Source organism: Drosophila takahashii, chromosome 2L (assembly GCF_030179915.1).
Source record: "Drosophila takahashii strain IR98-3 E-12201 chromosome 2L, DtakHiC1v2, whole genome shotgun sequence".
In the NCBI taxonomy this organism is placed as follows: domain Eukaryota; kingdom Metazoa; phylum Arthropoda; class Insecta; order Diptera; family Drosophilidae; genus Drosophila; species Drosophila takahashii.
In genome coordinates this window covers 24,852,089-24,873,369 of record NC_091678.1, presented here as the reverse complement: position 1 = coordinate 24,873,369, position 21,281 = coordinate 24,852,089, and the positions used below count along the sequence as shown (strand labels likewise).

Sequence of the window (21,281 nt, the reverse complement as noted above, 5' to 3'; positions counted from 1 at the left end):
TAAGTGATTTCAACACTGGCTGGAACACTTTGCGGTTGGCTCGTTTCTCACTATTCAAATTAACAAACTTTACAAAAAACGCATTTTCAAAACACTTTTCAAATGACAAAGAATTATTTTAAACTTATAAGAAGAGCGTTTAATAGAGTTGGAAGTTGGCATTTTGAAGTAATAGTTTAAATTAGATCTTTGGTTTAATATAAACTATGTTTGCCCTTTCCAGAATCTTTTTATCAAACCACCTTGCAGTCTAAATGCATTTATTTATTGGTTCTGTTATTTAAACAGCTTCACTTTTTATATGTTTTAATTTTTATTCGTTGTTAGCCTTAGATGTGGGTATTAAAAAGGCCTTTTTAAATGTAATTTAATAATAATTGCCAAGCAACATATGTATGCTGTTTTCACTTGCATCAAATTATCATATTCATAAACTTCAGCGTTCCAACAGCGTTCTGGCGGCTGGGATATGTTTCATAGCACTAGGGGTTTCTATAATAGAGGGTGGTGGGACAACCTAGGTGGTAAACGCTAATTTAAAGACATATTCGTAGACTTACGCCTATAATGAAACTAATCAAAAATTTGCACTAATGAAAATGTGTATAAATGTGTATTTCTTATTGATGCAATTTTCAGTTATCTTTCATATTATTCATTATTCATATTGGTTGAGCTTAATGTAAATAAATTATATCACAACAATAGAGACAAAGTTTGTGGTTCGGAGTGCGTCGGCGTGTGATGGCTTGTTTCGAGTCAATCAAACAGAATACAAAGACATAATTGGGGATTGGGGCAAGCCACAAGGTGAACAAATTAGAGGCATTGCTTCAACATAAAAATTCTCACACACACACAACGTATAATTATATAATTTAGGTATATGCATATGCACTTGTTTAAATAGGGGGAGAGAGCAGCCACACACGCGTAGCAGAGTTTCACTGAGATCCAAGACAAAAGTTGCGCCGAGCTCCTTCTTAATATTAACTCTTGCTGAGCGCCTTTTTCTTTCTTTGTACTAGGATGTCATAGAACGGATTGTGGCTGATGGACTGCGTCAGGCGCTTGATCCACTCCTGCTGGTCTTCCTCCGTGGCAGCGGACATGCGGTACACCGTATGCTTGCCCTCTACCACCTGAAATAGGGAGATAGAAAATGTTAATTAGCATTTAATCTGAACACTATACAACGAAGTACTCACTTTGCCCTCGGAGTCAGTCTTGCATGCCTTGATGATGTCAGCACCGCCAGTGGCAAACAGCTCAAAGCAGTGCGGTTTGCTGCGATCGTGAATCTCGCGCACCGATATGTTCTCCAGGGGTATAATGCCACGCGGCTCCTTATCGGTGGTGTATTCAAAATAGTATAGGCAATTGTCGTTCAAAATGAACCAGCGTCGTTTCCACGATTTGTATCTTCAGCAAAAGGAAGGAAAAGCATTCGTTAGTTGGGAAATCACCCATGGCATCATCTATCAACTCACCTGCCGCCTTGCTTCCACAGCCAGCCCTCCTTGTCGGGATTGAAGAAGGTGTGCATCAGATCATTGCCATCGTCCTGGGGTATTTTGAATGGCTCCGTCCGAATGGACTCGTAGAGGGACTCCAGCAGGCCGCGGGGCAAATCTCCGCCGTTGTTGATACCACGATTCATCGATATGAACTGCTCAACGGTGGGTTTGTCTTTAACCTATAAAAACAAAGCGAAACACAGGATTAGAATTTGATTAGAATGCTAATGAAAAACGCTCTTAATTTGCAGTTTTCGTTTGATCAAAACCAACTCAAAGTGCTCAATAAAGTTCTCAGCAGTTTGCATCTTATTTCTCTACACTTGCCCTATTTATAGCATCCTCATTATTAAGTAATTTATCTAAAGATCGGTTGGTCGCACGCTCAGTGACTTTTGGGCCCCAGCAAATGCAGAAGGCAACATGCGGAAGTAAATGCTGCGATCTCGATAATTACTGGCTGACAACCAGCGAATAAAAATGTAATTTCAAAGTTGAAGGACAGATCCGAGGCACGCGTCAGGCATTTCTTTTTTAGTTTTTCTTGTTTTCTTTCTGTTTTGGCATGAGCAACTGCTTCCTGACTGCTTGCCCCCAACATCCGGTAGGCGATAAAGATTTTTAAGAACTTGAGGTTAATGCAAAGAAATACAGTTTTCTGAATTCTTTTTTATCGGCAAATCCCTAATGGTATAATGTCATAAATTGTTCAAAATTACCAATGCGTATAAAAAAGTAGTACCTTTAAAAGTAGTATTTAAGTATTTTGAATTCATTGCTAATTTTTTTGTCGAACATCTCTTTTTTTAGGGTTATTGGGTACCTACCGATGGATTGTGCAGCGATGTATTGAGCATTATAATGGCGAAGCTGAGCACGTAGCAGGTGTCCGTGTTGGTGAATATATCCGGATTCAGTTGGCAATAGCGCTGGGCGAAGGTCTCCATCATGCGGTCGATCTTTTGCGCCTCGCCGGGCAAGCGAAATGACCACAAAAATTGTCTGTGGAAAGTGAAACGTGGAGCGGGGGGAAAGTGCCATTAGCGATAGTGGTAATTACAAGTGGGAGTGGGGGACCTACCTGAGGGCTTGCACCAGAATGAGATTGGTGAAGTCGTGGAGCGCCACAAAGGCTTTCAGCACATCCTCATTAAAATCGTTCTTTTCGCCAAGGTAATCGCCTGGAAAAGAAAACGGCCATTAAAATGTATGTTTGCAGTGCGTATAATTGCTTTTTTCTGTTTTCATTTCAGCGATGGTGATAAGAGCAAGGTCAATTTAATGACTTCTGGTTAGGATAACTCACCAATGGCCGTTTTATTCAGTCCCTCGCCCTTGTAGAGGAAATGTGCCACGTCCTGGGGATCGTGACGCAGCAGTCTGTTCTCTACGAGATACTCAATGCCTGGAAGAAAAAGAAAATCGAGTATTAGTATTAGTCTGTGAATATTGAGATATGAGTTCTCCAACTGCAGCCAAGACTTTGTAATCACCACGAATGTTCCCGGAAAAGCAAGCCGCCACGCCAGTCACAACAAAGAAGAAATCAAATCAAATCATATAATATACCCATATATGTAGGCATGCACTCAAAGCCAGCGACCCGCAACATAAACCACAGCAATCTCAATAAAGAGGGAATACGGAAAAATAAAGACAGAATAAAGTGGGAGCGGCCCATAATAACGATGTCATTATTTGCCAATCAATGAAGAAGCTCAACCAATTCCGATAAAAGCTGGAAAAACGCGAGCAAATCACACGCAAACAACTATTTGTTTGCTAGAATTATTAAATGTAAACAAAAATGTATGAAAATAAGAAAAAAGAAATTGCTGCGGCAAAAGTTTATGCCACTGTCCGCCAGGTGGCGCCAGCACAATATCGGACGTCCCAGAGATTGGATTTTCCGATTGGAGTCGGCATTGACATCGGGGAAAATCGAATAACACAAATGATGTCGATAATGACAAATCAGCCACAGGACGTAGAACTTTGATCCCCTGCTCTAATGCAGGTCCTTAGCAGAAATCCGCTCCTGCCTTCCCGACGGCAGAAAGTTTTGCGTGACTTCGGAAGCTTCACGCGCGATTAACATCGCCAAGTTGGCAGCAAACACCCCCACCCAATTCTCCCCACAACCCCTCCTTCGGGGGCATCATTTGAGCGTTATGAATGGCACATTTGTGCGCCATTAATTTGAGTGTTCGTGTGTGGATCTGTTTGCGTATATTGCTGATAATCGGCCGATAAAGTGAGACCACCACCATCGACTCCCTGTGGAAGTTTTTTAATAAGCGATGACAAAACATCTCGTCTCTGGCCGGGATTCGATTTGGCTTTTGTTATTCCGCCATTTACGGCACAGGCACCTCCCTAGGCCTCCCACTTTGGATTAGCATTTTTATTGTGCGCCCCATAGATATGCGGAAAGCTGGGCAGGATGTGTGCTGTCTTTTGTTGGAAGCTGCGTGGCCTAATTTTGACATGTCGACGGTAATTTATGGCCAAGAGAGGTTGACGTAAATATTTGATTGGCTTTAAACGAGTGGGCCGAGCGGGGAGGGTAGGGAGGTTGTGGAATGTGCCAAGATACGGTGGGGAAATTGAGATGTTCCCGAAATGGTTAGAAGGCAAACATGACATGTGGGTCACCCCATGAGAATGCTCCAAAAGTGAAGTTGAACGTGTATATTTAGCTCTCTCTCTTTCTTTCGATACGAAAATAGAACGATTTCCCTGTAAATGATTTAATTCATCCTTACAACTCAATAATATCAATTTAAATACTTTTCTGGGAAAGGGTTTTTAAAATGTTCATTAAAATAATTAACAAAAGAATTTCCTTTATATTCTCTAAACTCTTTTTATGGGTTGCACCAATTATCTCTCTATCTTGTACATATACTTCCCACCCCGTTTTTCTACGTCCTTGTTCTGGGTTCTTCTTCTAGCACGATGCCCCTATGGCATCCTCCCCTGTCAAGTTCTTGGTAATATTGCGACATTGACATTTCCATTAAATTAAACACTTGAGCATGCTGAGGGTATTCCAGTTTTGGGGAAAGAGGTGTCGACGCACACGCACGTACTTCAGATGTCAACGAACTGTCAAAATTGTCAGTATTTTAAGATAGTGAGCGAGCGAACGCCCCTCACCCACATAGACAATCCCCAGAAGATCTTCTTCGGCAGCCTTCCCACTGCACTCCCTGCATTTTTTGTCGAACTCATTACGTTATTAAATTAACGTCGAAATTATCATGGGAAGAACGTGTCCACAAGACCCTCCGTTCAGCCAATCCTCACTCTTTGACAATTTCGCATGGTAATTTTGCCTTTTGGCGCCGGAGCACGCTCCATGGATTCGTGGAGATTCTGGTGTGAATCTGCCCTCCGCCACTCCATGTTTTTGTGGTGCGGTCTGCCCCTCCCCGCTCATCAGCTCAATTATAAAGCATTTTTGTCTGACTTCATTGTCGCTGCTCCGGGGTGTCGCCCGTTGTCATTGGAAATTCATTTAAATCATCGCACTCGCAAAGTTTACATTTCACGACTTTGAGCGACACTCCCTTCCTGATTGCCAAATAAGCTGCTGTGGAGCTGGGAATCTCGACTGATTATATGGCGAAAGAACCTTTTAAATTGCACTGAGCTCTGGAGCAATAATATACGCGTACATGTGCATATTGATTCGCAGTGAGCAGTGTTTGCAATTACTACTCCGTAGTAGCGAGATGAATACAAATATTGCTATGCTATTGCTATCGCTCTCTTTTTGACGAGAGCCGTAGCAGAGCCATAGCAAAATAACGAGAAAGTTTGTGCTCTGCTCTGCTCGTAGTTTTGTCGCTTCAGAAACTGTAGCAATAGCGGTAGCAGAAAATCAAGTCCTGTGCTCTGTGTAGCAGTAACGGTAGCAAAAAATTGATAGCGAGATGAGAGCAGAGCACTTGCTTTTTTTCATGTGCTACGACTCTCGCTTGCTTCTGTCAGAATAAAGTGGTTTAAAATAATAAAATAAATAATAGTATTTTATTCAAAAACTAAAAATCAATATATTATATTATACTAGCTATACCCGGAGCGACTTCGTTCGCTCAAAATTAGTTTGCAGTTTGGAAATTAGGTTGTCAGGACTTTCTTATATCTTATTTGCGCGTTTGTTGAAACCCTTTGCGTAAACATCCTTTCTAGAAGATTCTTCAAGAGAGAGATTCCGAAGACTACTGGTAGAGCTATATAATAAATGAATGCGATCTAAGTAAAAGAAGTGCATTTTTATACCTTCTATCACACTCATAGAAATTTTCCGGTAAAATCGCCCTAAAAACAGGGAAAATCGCCCTAAAACGGGGGTCAATGGCGACTAGGCAACAAATCTAGGGCGAATCGCCATAAAAATAAAACCAAATAAAAGCAAAAAAATCTATTAATTTTTCGGTGGGTGGGGGGGTTTTGATATTTTCCTGGGAACTGGACTCAACACATACACACACACACACGAACATCGTTTCAGATAATTTATTTGTTGAATTGTTGCTATATCGGATGATGCCATTGGGGGCAGGAGGCAGCAGACTTGTATAACTGCCGGTTATAACTGAAAAATCATCTTTGTAATCGAATTAAGGAGTTATATATAAGGAGAAAAAACAACTTACTTGAGAAAAACATTTGGGGTCTCTACGAGGGTTCGAACCCACGGCCTCTCGAGTTGGAGTCTAACGCTCTAGCGCTGCACCACAGTCCCATCGCGCTAAGCAACGTACAAACACTGTACACATCTTACTTTCTTGCGGTCTAAGTTATTCGTACAAAAACTTGAATTTTTTGCTGGCTGGGATACTTAGGGCCGTTTCTTCGCATGCTTAGCATAAATTAGTCTTTAAATTCAGAATTTCCATATGTATTTAGGGTTTTAAAACTACTTTAAATTTAACATGCGAACGAAAAAACTTAATTAGTAATAAAAACTGTAATAAAAACAAAAGTGTTGACTCACACAGGAATCGAACCCACGACATGTATTTTCAAACAGCAAAGCTGAAAGTGCGAGTGCTTAGACCGCTGGGCTACCCATTCTTACTCACTTGTCTTGACCTGTCAACTACACACACATGTAAATAACATGTTTTACATGTATGTATCCATTTATTGCGTCTAGGGATGTCGAAAATATATCAAAATATCAATATATCGATATTTTTTACGAAAAAATAAATATTTTTATCGTGATATTTTTTTTCAATAATTATCATATATCATCGATTTTTTTTTCACATTTTTTTGATAATTTTAAGTGGTCTCACTTTTCATCGGGACAAGAATAAATACATATGTGAAAGATGAGCGCCGCTAAAATTTATTTTTCGGCAAGTGAAAATGCATAGCATAGCATTCAGAATTCAAGAAAAAAAAAGCGCTGGAAATAATTGACTTTAATATTATAAATAAAAGCAAAAGAAAGCCAAAATAAATATTGTTTTCTTTCATTTATTAAAATATATAAACTAAAAATTATAAAAATATAATTTAAGATCGTATGGGGGGTAATGTTTGGGGGTTATTGCTTATGCAGCTTAAAATTAAAAAAAAAAAATAATAAAACAAAAATATCAAAAATATCTGATATATAGATATTTTTTTTCTGATATATCAAATATCATTTTGATTTTTTGTTTAAATAAAAAATATCATCGATACGATATTTTTAAATATTTCGACATCCCTAATTGCGTCATAAAATTTCGCCCTAAAAAACAGGGCAAATTGGCCTTTTTGGAAAAACTAACCCTAAAAAATATTTTCCATGGCGATTTTTCGTATATTTAGGGCTAGCCACCCGTATAATAAGAAAATTTTTCGTAGCTTTAGGGCGACCGCGGTTTTAGGGCGACTTTTCTACTATTTAGGTAAAAATTTCTATGAGTGCAGTTACAATGTTATCAATGCAATTTTAATTTGCGCGCAAGTTTACACTTGTTTCTAAATTCGAATTTGTTATTTTTAAATTTATTGTTTTGAATGAAACGAAAACATTTGTACACACACGAAAAGATTGACATCCCATACAAAAGTAGCGAAGTAACTTATTATTTTCCGATTCCACATTTGATTGATAATTATTAATTTTAAACTCTTCCAATTTTGCATTGGCTAAAAGGAAATAAATTATTTTATTTGTATTTCAGCACATTATCTACATTCAAATAGAAACATACACACACATTGTGTGTATGTACATGTATTGTACATACATATAAGCAAATCAAAACATATCCAAATATACATATGTACATAAGTATTTGGTCAAAAGTTCGAATCTTAAGATTAATATTGAACTTGGAAACATTTTGGCTTTGCTTACAGAATTTGTAGTAATTTTCTATTTTCTTCCATGGTGGAAATTAAATAAGGTTCTTACTTCTGCTACAAAATGAAAAATAAAACCTAAGCATTTGATCCACAGGACTGACTATTGATCGAAAATCATTTTGATCGGAGTTTAAGTTTTTAAAATCCAAAACAAATTTAACTTAAATTGCCTCTTTCCCCTCCCCTTTCCTTGCAGCACTACCCTTCCCATTTCTTGGCTGTTGCTCTCTCGGCCGTCGCTGGCTTGCCATCCGCTCTCTGGGTTTCGCTCTCTCGGCGGGCTCCCACAAAATGCAACGCAATAACTTAGGAAATCAAAATAAATTCGTTAAAAATACTTTAAAAAATGTTAAAAACTTAAAAAATTAAACTTAAGCATTTGGGCCATAGAATAACCATTTACCAAAAAATCATCTCGATCGGAGCAGCGGTTTAGATTTTTTAAATCGAAAAGTTAATTTTTAATGTAGCCCCCAAATTATGGGGGATATCGAAATTTCTTTTAGATTTCTAATTAGGCCCTTTCAATACCTAAAATTCTGCAAAATCAAAATTTCGAAAGTACAACCACTTTAGAAGCTAAGCTTAAGTAAATCTAATGATTTTTTGCTCTAAATATGGATATTGGAGCTGTTTGGGGCCACTGGGGGGACATGTCGGACCTTAGTGGGCGCCTACGCCCCCAATGACATACTGTGAAAAATTTTGGCTGCTCTAGCTCTTATGGTTTAGGCTGTGGTCGTATCCCCCTAAAAATCGGTCTTTCATTTTATAATCTTTAGAGATTATATATAATATTCGTTTTTTATTGATTTTTAGTTTTTGAATAAAATACTATTATTTATTTTATTATTTTAAACCACTTTATTCTGACAGAAAATATTTTCTTTCTCATTCTGGCAAAGCGACAATTAAAAAGAAAACGCTGCATAAGAAAGGTGCAGAAAATAAGAAAACTAACACAAGCGAGAGTCGTAGCACATGAAAAAAAAGCAAGTGCTCGGCTCTCATCTCGCTATCAATTTTTTGCTACCGTTACTGCTACACAGAGCACAGGACTTGATTTTCTGCTACCGCTATTGCTACAGTTTCTGAAGCGACAAAACTACGAGCAGAGCAGAGCACAAACTTTCTCGTTATTTTGCTATGGCTCTGCTACGGCTCTAGTCAAAAAGAGAGCGATAGCAATAGCAAAACAAAATACTACGAGAGTAGCGTAGCTTTTCAAACGCTGGCAGTGAGTCATCGGGAAATTACAAGCCAAATCGAACAATGACTTTCTGAGGGCTCCAGGGGAAAGTACAACCGCAGAACCCATTACCTTTTAATTTTACACATTCACTCACCTTTTTTCGGATCCATATTGAACTTTTTGCGGCCAATGGACATCTGCTTATCCTTGTTGGAATGCTTGCAGTCTTCGGGCACATCGAGCGCCTCCATTTCCGAGACAACCTCGCACAACTCATCTTTGATTTGCTGAAAGGAGAGATTCAGAAACGGAAAGGTTAAACACGTGCATTTACGCAGCTGGGAATTTAAAAATAACAGAAGGAAGTGCCCGAAACAAGTGTTGCTAAAAATACATATGCAAATACTCGACAATTCCTAGTTAATTAAAAAGTTCAAGTGGCTTGGCTGCTGTTTAAACTGCGTGCGATATTTATAAAAAAAAATCCCATAAATTCTAAGCACAGTTGAAAGTCGGGTAATTTGCATTTCCTCAGTGCCGTGTCGCCTTTGGACTGGCGCCAAATAAAAAAGCGACAACGACGACATAGATTCACTTGAAACCATTTTCAAATTGGTCTCAAAATACCAAATAGAAATAGAGCCCAGCCATCATAAAACGCAATGCAAAGTTGATTTAATTGAATTAACGAACTACCTGACACTGAACCGGAGACATCGCCTGCGGTTACTGTTCTTCAAGAAGTGGGCATGGCCCCGGGGCCCTCTTACTCAAGGGTCATTCCGACAGAAGAATGTCAATTTGATGCGGTGCCCAAAGAGGCGGAACGAGCGAGATTCCCCCGAACCGAAGCGAAGTGTGTGCGGAAAGTATCTTGTATCTGTAGGCTGCTACAGTGCTGAGTTGACGCATGAACGATGAGATGAGAGCCACGAGACCGGAACATATCAATTGCCCCGTACTCATTCACAGCCCAGGCCCATTGAGTGACCTTCCGACTCTTGGGGAGGGGGTATATGTATATGTCTATATGCCACCGAATTGAAGGGAGAAATGTTAATTAAGCGCCATAAAATACAATTGACAAATTGCCCAAGTACTGTAATAGCCTACACGCATCGCATATGACTGGTCATACATGCAGTTGCTAAGATCGTTGAGATTCTCGATGAGATCACTGGGACCTTCCCTAGAGTCTATCGAAATTGAAATTCTCATTGAATACTGAGTGACTTGTCGGAATATAGATCTGCCCAGACTTCAACGACTTTGAATGATTTTGAGGAATTTTAATACCCAATACGTGTCGCAAAGAATGAGCGTAAGCAGAAAATGTTTTTAAAGAATGATGTTCAATAAACGAGTAAAGAATAGCTTGATCTCCACATTTATATTATTTTCTCCACATTTATATTAGTTTATTTTTGAATAAATTACTCAACTCACACCAACATTTGATAAGTTTAAGACTCTATTTTGATCGTTAAAAGTTTCCCAGGCTTAAAACCATTAATTTTCATTACCCACATGCCACGCAACTTCCGTTCGTCTTTAATTTCCATAAAGCGCAATCCTTTAGAAATTATGTAAATTTTCCAACTTTCCCAATCAATACAATAAACCAATGGTAGCCTTAAGCTACCAAGCTACGCCCCATAAAACCATAGAAAATTACATAAAACAATATAAAAACTTAAAGCGTTGAACAGGTTCTATCCAAGAGTCGGTAAAAAGCGACAATTATTAAAGAGACCCAAGTGGACACAGCCTATTAAGAGGAAAAGAGCAACTGGCAGGGAGACAAAGTTAATGAGCGTCAAGCCTAAAAATAAACTCAAATCGGGGCTTGGTGTCTTCCACTTACAGCTGGCAACAGGTAAAAGTGACTTGCCGATGAGTGTGAGAACATGCCGCAGTCGAGTTCCACAGAAGCAGCTACAGGTGATAACCGGTTCCAGACCGCTCAATGCAAATTCCTCGAATCGCAGGGAAATTAAAAACAAACGATGGGGGCCTCCGTCTGAGCCGAAAACAAATTGATTGTGGTATAAAATGGCAAAACAAGGTGCCAAAAAACGCAAAGATTAAAAACCCAAACTTATTTATCTCAGAGTTGACAAGACGAATTCTTTAGAAATGGAATTCTTATTTAAACTTTGGAGTTTTAATAAAAATGTGTAATCCCAAGAAAATATAATTTACTTTTAACTATACTGACGAGAAGAATTCTTATTTAAACTGCACAAAGTACCATTAATTTTGTAGTTTTAATAAATCTATTAAGAATGTGTAAGCCCCAAGAAAATACATCTTAACTGTATTGAAATTTTATAAAGATAAACTAAAGTTTGGAAGAGTAATTCATAGACCAGTCTAGTATTCCCTATATTAGACTTTGCCAAAAAAGGAAGACTGTAAAAGGAAGTAATGACTAAAGCAATCAGCTTTACTTGGGAATTTACGTTTCCCTTAACTCCTCCCCCGCATACCTTTCCTGGTCGCCTGAGGATGACCAGATTGCCACTCTGCTCCGCATTGCTGCGGTTTCGCTCGAGGAGTGTGCGACAACTCTCGCAGAGATTCGATTGCTGGCTGCCCCTTTTGCTGCCGCCGCTGCTGCTGTTGTTATTGTTGTGATTCTCATTATTGTTGTTGTTGTTCTGGTGGTGGTGGCTGATTGAGTTTCGCTCGGATTCGCTCTGCGAATTGGAGCTGTCGTCGATGAAGCGCAGATCGCCGGTATCGGGTGTCAGCGGTGAACTGAGCCCCGAACTGGGATCCGTTTCCAGCTGCAGTCCGGGATTGTCCATGCCCATTTCCAATCCCAATCCCATTTCCGTTTCACTATCCTCCACATCGAGCATGCAACCCAGCGAGTTGGAGCGTGTTTTTCGCGGGGATCGCCTTGAGATTATCTCTCCCTTCTCATTGAGTAGCAGTTCCACGGGTCGCGAAACGATCAGGGTCCTGGTCGTCGTCGTGGTGGTGGTGTGCTTGTACTCCGTTCGCTTGCTAAGGATCGCCGCGTTGGGCTCATCGGGGCAGGGCAGGCGCTGCACCTCGGTGACCTTGCGGGTCACGTCGTTGCAGGTTACGGTTTCGGTGCTCAGCGTGGGGCTGGCGGGCGGTGGGCTGTCCGGCGACAGGTTCGTGATGTTGTACGTGGCCACGCTGGTGTAGGGCGCCAGCGAGGGGGAGCGGGGCTTCACGGGCGGCTTTGGCGTGACCTTGGGGGCGCCCTTGGGCGTGGACTCCTTGCTGGCCTCACTCTTGGTGAGCAGATTGCAAAAGCAGCGCGTGCAAACGCTGCTTAGGCTGCTGCCGCTACTGCTGCTGCCCGTTTCCACCAGACGACGGCGATCGTCCTTGCCGCCGGCAGAAGATGCATTCAGGGGGTTGATGTAGAAGGTGCTGTTGCTCAGGCGGCTGCCGGGCGATCCCTTCGTGGAGAATCCCACGCCCACGCCCACATTCACACCCCCACCACCCCCCGCCGCCGTGGAGGAAAGGTCGAAGCAGCTCCGCTGCAACTGCTGCTTGCTGCCAAAGCTTCCACTGCCTCCGAGGCCAGAGGAGCTCTTCTTGGAGTTCTTGGGCTGCCGCCGCAGCGAGGAGAACCAGTTGCTGATGCTGGGACGCTTCTGGTGCAGCGAGGCCATCCTGCTAGTTGGTCAATTGCTCACTTCCGGGGAAACGAGTTTCACTCTCCCTGTTGGTCTGCTCGATTTGGGGGGCAATTAGGCGGGCCCCTCCATGGCTGGCTCACTGAAAATTTTAGAGGTCTTAGTTTGGGGAGATCTTCGGCTGCCGAACCTCTTGAGGCAGGCAATTTACAAGTACAAAGCGGCGTCTTCGAGGGTTTGTCTTCAGGACAACCCATAAATTAATTAGCTCGGCGTTCTGCCTCGAGTGCCGAGTGAAACCCTACAAAGCGTTCCTGTGTCAGGAAGTGTCGGCACAACCTCAGGATTGAATTTGTCTGGCGTCGCAACATTTTTCGGGTTTCCCATGCCAGCGAACGGAGACACAAAACGAATTACGCTAATGGCATGCAGGTTAACAAGGTGATGGCGTTCCCTAATCCCAGGACAAGCAGACGCGACAAAGAAAGGGACACTTTCGTGTGCGATTTGTCGACTTGCGGCTTTAAACGAACCTCTGTTCAGGATCAGGATCTGGGAATGGCAGTGGAAGTCTGGAGAGTCTGCGGCGGACGCTCATCCATTCCTTTGTCTTGTGATTTATTGAGATTTCTTTCTGGTCCCTTTTGCACTCGGTGTCTAATGTTTGCTGTGTGCATTACTTTCGTTTGGGACAAACAGGAAGGAAGTCAGCACGATAAAGCTCGGGAATTGTTTCTTGGGCACAGAGGCGACCAAAATCTAATTGGGGTCGCTGTTCTGGGCTTTAGCGAACACGAGAAAATCACTCAAGCAAATGCAAAAGTTTAGCGAGACGAAGATTTCGCAAGATTTATGACTTTTTTGGTGAGATGATTATAAATAAAACAAAAATTTTTACCCCACACAAAATCTACATTTTTTTTTATCGATTTCTCTTCAAAGTGTCACCGGAAATCCCTGTCAAGACCCTCACGTTTAATATAATCTGTCAATGAAAATGTATAAAATGTCAATTCCATGACCGAGAATCAAAATTCCTCCCGCTGAAACAACACCCAAAATAACTTTCAACGTTAATTAGGGTCGCATTATCCAAGTTAAATTACTCAAGAATTCGCTTTGATTTTTAATAAATAGGCCTTCCCAGGTTTCGGCAACAATATTTACTTTAATCAATGTCAAATTGTTTGGGTCCCCGACCTGTAAACGAGGAGTGCGCCTCTCTAATGTCCCATCTGGGACTTGGCAACTGGTCGAATGACAAAGTCCCCAAGGGGCAAGTTCTGTAACAGCCAACAACAATTGCCTGAGTTTTGGCCTTGCCACGCCCACACATTACGACGGGGACGGGGTTCCAAATGAAGTCCCCGAAAGAGTTTTTGGCATCCTTTTTACGGTGCCTACGTGATTGGATTGCACAAATGAGCGAACATTCAAATGGATTGCATTTAATATGATTCCTGTGTATGTAGATGTGGTCGTACAGAAACGTTCCTTATATTCCTTATATAAAACATATAAAATAGCTGAGGAAAGAAGGCAAACACGACGAGGCGGCGACCACATAAAAGGCGCGGCCAGCTTCGTTGACCAAAATGAAAAACATTGAGGAAAAAGACAAACACTGAGTGGGGGGTTGGGGGTAGAACACACAGGTGAATGCTATGCCACAAGAAGAGAAGACTAAAGAAGGAAAATAGGTAAAATGAAATTAAATTTGTAAACAAACTATCAATCAAACTGAATGAAGCCGACACTCACACACAGCCAGGCAGTCAAATGAGCAAAGTACACAGACAGACAAGAGACGGGAGATAAAAGCAGATCCCACAGATATAGATATAGGTAAAGATACAGATACGAGCACCGACAACTTGAAGTGGCCCATCAAAGCTGCGATTGTGATTGCTACCTGTGGGCAGGAAATGCGCTTTGACTATGGAAAAGTAATGGCGTGTAGGACTTAACCCCTGTTTGTGAGTTTTCCCAAAGTCTTAGCCGGTGATAAATGGGGTAAAAATAAAAAAGAAAAGAATAAAAGACTCCGACACACAGTAGCCACCAAAACGGGGCGTGTCTTGCGCCATTTATCTTGACAATTTAATCTACACTTTACACTTTGCAACCAAACAATTGAAAACTGCTGCCGAACGCCTTTTTCTCGGCCAACGCGCTCCTTTAACCCTTTTGTCTGGGATTGGCAGCGAAAACCAATTAGAAAATCAGACACATAAACAATGGCCCAGACCGAAATACATACTCTCTTGTATAAAGGCAAGATAATGCAGACAGAAAGTAACTTCAGGGAGGGAGATCCGCAGAGAAAGACCTTTATTGTCGACATCGTCTGGGTGGATTTGAGTTTTCCCATAAGTGACTTTTACTTTCCGCCAGCAAAATGCAATTAAACGCAAGCTTTCCTCGCTCACAAACACTCTCCAATTGCGACAGTTTTCCCTTCTTTTTTGTCCCAGCATTAAGTTAAATGTATCTATGTATCTCGGCTTTGTCGGGTCAATGGCTTTCGCTGATGGAAAGTGTGAACACTTTGGCTGCGATTGTTATTGATTGTCTGTGTAAAACATGCTAAGAGGATTTTCCATTTCGTTAAGAGTCTTAGTTCTTTGTCTGCCCGTCGGAAAAAAGTGAAATTAGAATAATATTTAGGGAATATGACTTCACTTTCTTAACGAGAAGCCTTTTAGAAAACTTCCGTTTTCAGAGCACCGAATTATCTCCTCGAAAACAAAGGCCGAAACTATTCCTAGCTAATGATCAAAACTTGTCCAGCATCATCGCTCATAAAAACACGCAAAAAGAAATCTAAAAATTGCCATATAAAACAAAAAACACTTTACAATAGCCGACGATGCTTGTGCATAACCTCGCCATATGTAGGATATACGCTTTTTGTAGACTCGCTTTCCGAATAGTTGCGTCATTTCGCTAAATCGAGAAAGATGCAAATTCGTGCCTGCTATGTGGGAGAATGGCTAATAGTGCCCGCATTAGTTTCGAACTTTTTATTTTCGGGGGTCTCTCTTTTTTGCCACATAAATGGCAGGCAATTCGCAGGCAGCAGCTGAAATTAGGAGCATAAGGATGAGGAGGAGCACAAACAGAAACAAAAACTAAACAAAATAAAGGCAAAACAAATAGATAATAATAAACAAACGCGTCGGGGCTGCCTTGGCATCCATAAACGTAATGAGCAATGTCCATAGATCCATAGAGAAATACAGATGAAAATATTTATACATATACGAACTACGTATAGTCTACCGCCCAGGGGGCACAGCAAACAGTGGTAGCAGCTGGACCTCCCATTTCCATATCTTATTTATATTTGGCATTTGTTTATGATATGTAAAATGGCATTTGGTCATTTTTTATGCCCAAGACACAAATGGTGAAAGATTTCGTCTGCCCTTGCCCGACATGATTTATTTTGCTGACATAATGGTTTTCGTTTTAAAATCTCACTCACTCAATACTGGGCAGCAAAAACTTGACAGTAAAATAGGTAAATAACTTTAAAATTTTCTGTAAGTTACAAAATTTGCTTTTTCTTAAACTTTAAATTATTGTAGGCCCACCAATTTATAACTCGTTTCAGATGATCGTCTCTCGAAATTAGCCCCAAGATTTTCAAGGCCTCGGGCACCGGCTAATAATCAAAACCACTTAAAGCTAATAAATGTGCAGTGGTCTGTGTATTAAAGTGTATATATTTTCCCCATAAATCTCAATCTCCCCGCTATATTTCCCTGCTCGGTGAACCATTAAAAACGCAAGTTCGTTGGCCCACTTCGGCCGCACAAACAACAAACAACAATGTCCGCCGACAGAATATCTAAAATAAATGTGTTTTTAATTAAATACCTTTTGTTTCTAGTCAGAACAGAAGAGAACAGTGGACAGAAGAAAGCTGGACAAAAGGCAAGTCGAGTACAATCAGAAATGGAGATGCGGGTGGTAAGGGTACCTGGATTTCCGTGGCTGTTTCTACTGGCCCTTTTTGGTTAATTCTTTTTTGGCAGACATTTCCCACAGCTCATTAGAATGCTAAGACTGCGACGGTGTATTTTCCAATGTAATTAGAGAGTATTGTGTATCCATTGTACAAAAACGTTGGCGACGTTCAGAAAACGGCATAAATTCCTACTTGGCTCACACATTTAGAAAGAATTTCAGCTGTTTACTAAAATGTTAGTTACACGCGCTCTGCATACTAAACACTTGCGCCCCTCACATGGATTCTCAGATACTTTGTGTGGCTCTCTGTGTATCCGCGAGGTAGCAACAGGTGCACCTACTTTTATGGCAGATAGCAAACAGAAAAAAACACAACAGCAGGGCTTTTACGTAGCTCGTTTTGCTTGTGGCATCGTATTTTACCGATGTTTATTGATTGGCTTTTCCGCCTCTGTTTACTGGCGTCAATTTGCTAATTGTGCATTTCGCTTTCGGCCTCAATTTCAGCCAGCTAATTGTTGTATCTGCTGGATACGTTCTGTTCTAACTCTGCTCTCTGGTTCGCCTGATCACTTTTACTTTTGTTCCCCGGCATTTCGCACTGGAACGCGTTTTGGGTCAAGGTGAGGGGTTCGTTGTCTACGCATTGGAAATTCAATTTTCCAATTGACTGTCAGTTTGCTAGTTGAAAATGAATTTGATGGATTGATTGATTGACTGATGCGAACGGAGTGACATGGCGTAACATCAAAGCAAATTGCATGCAGCCACGTTGAATTTATGACAAATATTTCAGATTTATTCCTGTGCCGCCAAGACACTCACCCCGGAAAGTTTTCAAATCTTGCAACTTTAACTGGAAGCCGAAATGGAATTTTTAAGTTTTCCCTCGTAAAGTTGAATATTCTGCCCTTTTCGGCAGGAAACTTTTCGCAGTCCATGAAAAAGTTGCCGTCAGCTGTCGACAAAACTAATTAGTAAATGAACTTCAAGCAGAGGCGAGTTCAATTAACTAAAACAGAAACCCACTCACTAAGGCTAGCCAAATCTTGATCTAGAGCAAAAGTAAACTTCATTAGGCCTAAGTTAGTCACTTATGAATAGTCACTTTGAATATTTGATCAACCGGTTCTCTAATAATTTCATTGAAAATGGTGTTAAATGTATTTAACATTCAAAATTATTTAGATACCAAAATGTTACTAACGGAAACCAGTTTCCGAATAAAAATTAAATGCATAAAGATAAACATAATAACTTTCGGAATGTGGAAAAGATTATTTTGAAGAATTAGCATTGAAGCGGGCTTTAGAAGCAACGTAATTTAATATGATTAACCATAGCCCAAAGTCCGAAGGCGATAATAAGCTTGAACGCCTTTGTGTTTTCCCCAAGCTGAGTACAGCATTGAAATGAACCAAACTCTGATAAAACATTAGCTTTGCAAAATGCCGGAGGATATGCTCATTTTTGTGTTTTATCGTTAAATTGTTCTACAAAGCCATGCATTCGTAAAGAAAAGTTACAGATAAAGCACTGTACTTGCCAGACAAATGGGCACTGAGGGAATGAAATTAATAGATATGCATTGGAACACTGCATTTATCTTTAAAAACATTTGAAATTCGTTTTTTTTAACTAATAAAATGAAAATTTTCTGGTATTTACACTCATTTTTTTTTTACCATGCAATACTGGAAAAATCGATCCTGAGGATTTAAATTACGTGAGTGGGAGCGATTAAAAAAAAAATAGAGAGAGATAGCGTATAAAGTTACATAAGTGGGAGGGAGAAAGACTGACCTTTTGCTTACATTTGGAGCATATCGAAATGAGATTCCGCATATTAAGTCTGGGAGTAACTGTATTAGGAAAACTTGTATATATAAACAAACCCCTTGCATAGCAACCACACAAGGCGGAATTCCTGAGCAACAACGGAATAGACAAGAAACGGAACTCCATGCGTTATTTTTGGGCAAACACTTTCCATTTTTGCATTTGAAAGTGAGGCCAAGACAAAGGGTCGAGACGCGGCAAGGACCACATAATCGTTGTCTGGCCCAAAGTTCCCGTTCCCCGTCCTCTGCTCCTTTTTCCCTTTTCTTTGGCCAACGAGACGTGAGATGTCTGCGAATGCTGTTGGCCGACGTGATTTGAACGCGCAAAAGATATCCGCACTGGGTTTCTTTTTTTTTTCCCTCTATCAGCAGCAGCAGCAGCTAGCTCTTCCTCTTTGTCGCCATGTCTCTGTTTGAATCGCTGCCACTTTCGGTTTATTCTTGGCTCTTTTGTCTCCGACTCGCTGTCTGTTGTGGCTTCCTAAAAATGTTGAAAATGTTTTTTCTACACAATGTTTTTTGGCTGCTGCTGGCTGAGATAGACACGCGCATCTTTTGCTTACTTTTATTCTCGGCTTGTTTATAAATTGGAAATTTTATGGCTGCCTGGCGGGCCAAGCCCAACAGACGAAACCGAAAGTCCATTGCCTTTTCCAGAGTCAACATATGTGTGCGTTTGCAGGTCCTTGAAAATAGCTGTCGACACGACATCTTCTTCTTTTTCCATCCTCTCGTGCCGATCTTTTTCCTTATTTTCCTGTGGCGTGTTAATAACTGAAATGCATTCTTAAGTTTCTCCCGAAACTACGTCGCAGATACTTTTGTATCTTTGTTTATGCATCGCATGCTCATCTCGGATGGGTTTTCCTCGATTTTCTAGGCAGAGCAGTTCCATTTTTGACAGCACGTTACGAGTGCATTCGATTCCGTTGCAGTTCGGTTTTCCTTCGCCTCGGATCTTTATTTTTATACACTCTGCTGACATATGTTTCGGATCGGAAAACTCATTTAGTGTGTCAGAGATTATTATGGCCTGCGAAGGAGGGCAGAGTTTCCCTGTGGGAAATCACGTTAGATAAGGTTTTCGGCTGCCAGTTGGTCTGGCCACATCCCTGTCCTCCTAATACTCTTATCGCGGCGATAACAATATCGATTGGGACACTCAAACTATTCAGCATATTGACGCAATTCCATGATAGATGATCAAAGTCAGAAATAAGCGAACGCCCGAAGGCCATTCAAATGTTTAGCTTGGCAAAGTGCAAAAATGAAAAATGTATCTAGCCAAAACATATTTTCAAAGTGACTCATGACACATTTTGCGTAAAGTGAAATTCCAATGCCTTGGCCCAGACATTGTTCCACTCTTCTCTTAATTAATATTAATATTCTTGAGCACAAACAGCAGACTGAGCAGAGAATTTCTTTCTGTCTTTATTCATTCCGTTTGATTTTCAAGAGGACTACATGTGGAAACATCAAAAATTTCACTTGGTCTTAATGAACATAAACATTGTTAATTTTAAATGCTTTGACACGAGATTTTGGGGATTATTTTGCTTAGTGTTATTTTATTTTTCCTTTTGGTTGCCGTTTGTTTATTTTATTGACAAAAAGCGAGCTAAACTCGTGTGCGGCGATCTCGCCATGTTATTGAATAAATAAATAAAGATGATGTATCGCCGAGCTAAAATGTTGCAAAAACATTTACTTTGGATGTTGTTCGGCTTAAAATATGTCTTTAATTTGCTAAATTTGTACGCCCACAAATAAATTAACATTCCGAGATGGGATGATCATCTAGGTACAGTGCGTTTCGCTACTGTTTGCCATTTTAGCTTGGATTTTTTGAAAGGGAATATTTAGCATGCTAAGTTAGGTCGATGTCTGTTTTTGTTGTACGTATATATCTGAACCAAACTGTGTAGATATACGATCTAACCTCTGAAACCGCATGTGGGAATCAAGAGTCAACAATGTCAACGTATAATATATTTACCAAAGTAGCACAAATTAATTTGCGCGCAAATATTTTTCCCACGTGAACTCAGTATTTTCCATTTTCCACCAGTTCTGGACAGATTTTGCCACATCTGAGGGGTTAATTCTGAACACACCCCCATAGACCTCGTAGTTCATCTTGCCCCACACAAAATGCTCGGACAGGTCATAAAATGTTTTGGGGCTCGCATTTCGTGGGACTAATTTATGTGCTTTACATGAGAGAGTTTTTTTTTTGTGTGTATGCTACTAGTTCTGCGGTTAGTGGAGGTGCAGATACTTAAGCGTCCACTGGATTAATGCCACTTCGGATCTGCTGCGACATAAATAACAAAAACCAACAACAAGCTCTAGATCCCCTGCTCTCGGCATCACAGAAAATATAACATTTCTCTAAATTGGATTTTATTCGCCCAGGTTGGCTCTATTTTTAAAGTAGAAAAAAAAACAAAGAACGAGCTTCTGAATAGAGACGACTGCCTGGTCTGCCAGAGTTCTTGGACCCCAACTATTTTCTCTCATTGGATTCCTAATGCATATTTGTGTTTTAAATTGAGTTAGCTTTTGCCTGCTCGAAAGTGTCTGTGTAAATAGCCATCCTGTTACCAGGTAAAAAGCACTTTGCACTTTGGTCTTTTATTTACATACCAAAATGAGAATTGGGTTTGGCGAGATAACTAAATATTTTGCTTATTTGAAATCGTTGATAATATGTAAAGTATTATATTTTACTCTCTTTTTTTTAGACAGAGAT

The 21,281-nt window shown here is 40.5% G+C and overlaps 1 protein-coding gene across 2 annotated transcripts in view; it reads right to left on the bottom strand.

Annotated features, from left to right (window-relative positions):
* Positions 1-632: 632 nt before the first annotated feature.
* step (cytohesin steppke) overlaps positions 633-21,281 on the bottom strand; it is a 37,569-nt gene continuing 16,920 nt past the window's right edge. The window contains exons 2-9 of one of the 2 annotated variants that reach the window (XM_044393415.2): positions 11,577-12,852; positions 9,242-9,374; positions 2,824-2,922; positions 2,599-2,698; positions 2,345-2,519; positions 1,491-1,696; positions 1,209-1,422; positions 633-1,142 (exon numbers count right to left, since the gene is read on the bottom strand). In XM_044393415.2, the coding sequence (XP_044249350.1) occupies positions 990-1,142; positions 1,209-1,422; positions 1,491-1,696; positions 2,345-2,519; positions 2,599-2,698; positions 2,824-2,922; positions 9,242-9,374; positions 11,577-12,746 (2,250 nt within the window). In that variant the 5' untranslated portion in view covers positions 12,747-12,852 and the 3' untranslated portion in view covers positions 633-989. The remainder of the gene's footprint in view (positions 1,143-1,208; positions 1,423-1,490; positions 1,697-2,344; positions 2,520-2,598; positions 2,699-2,823; positions 2,923-9,241; positions 9,375-11,576; positions 12,853-21,281) is intronic. The other variant, XM_017146529.3, reaches the window with a different exon arrangement.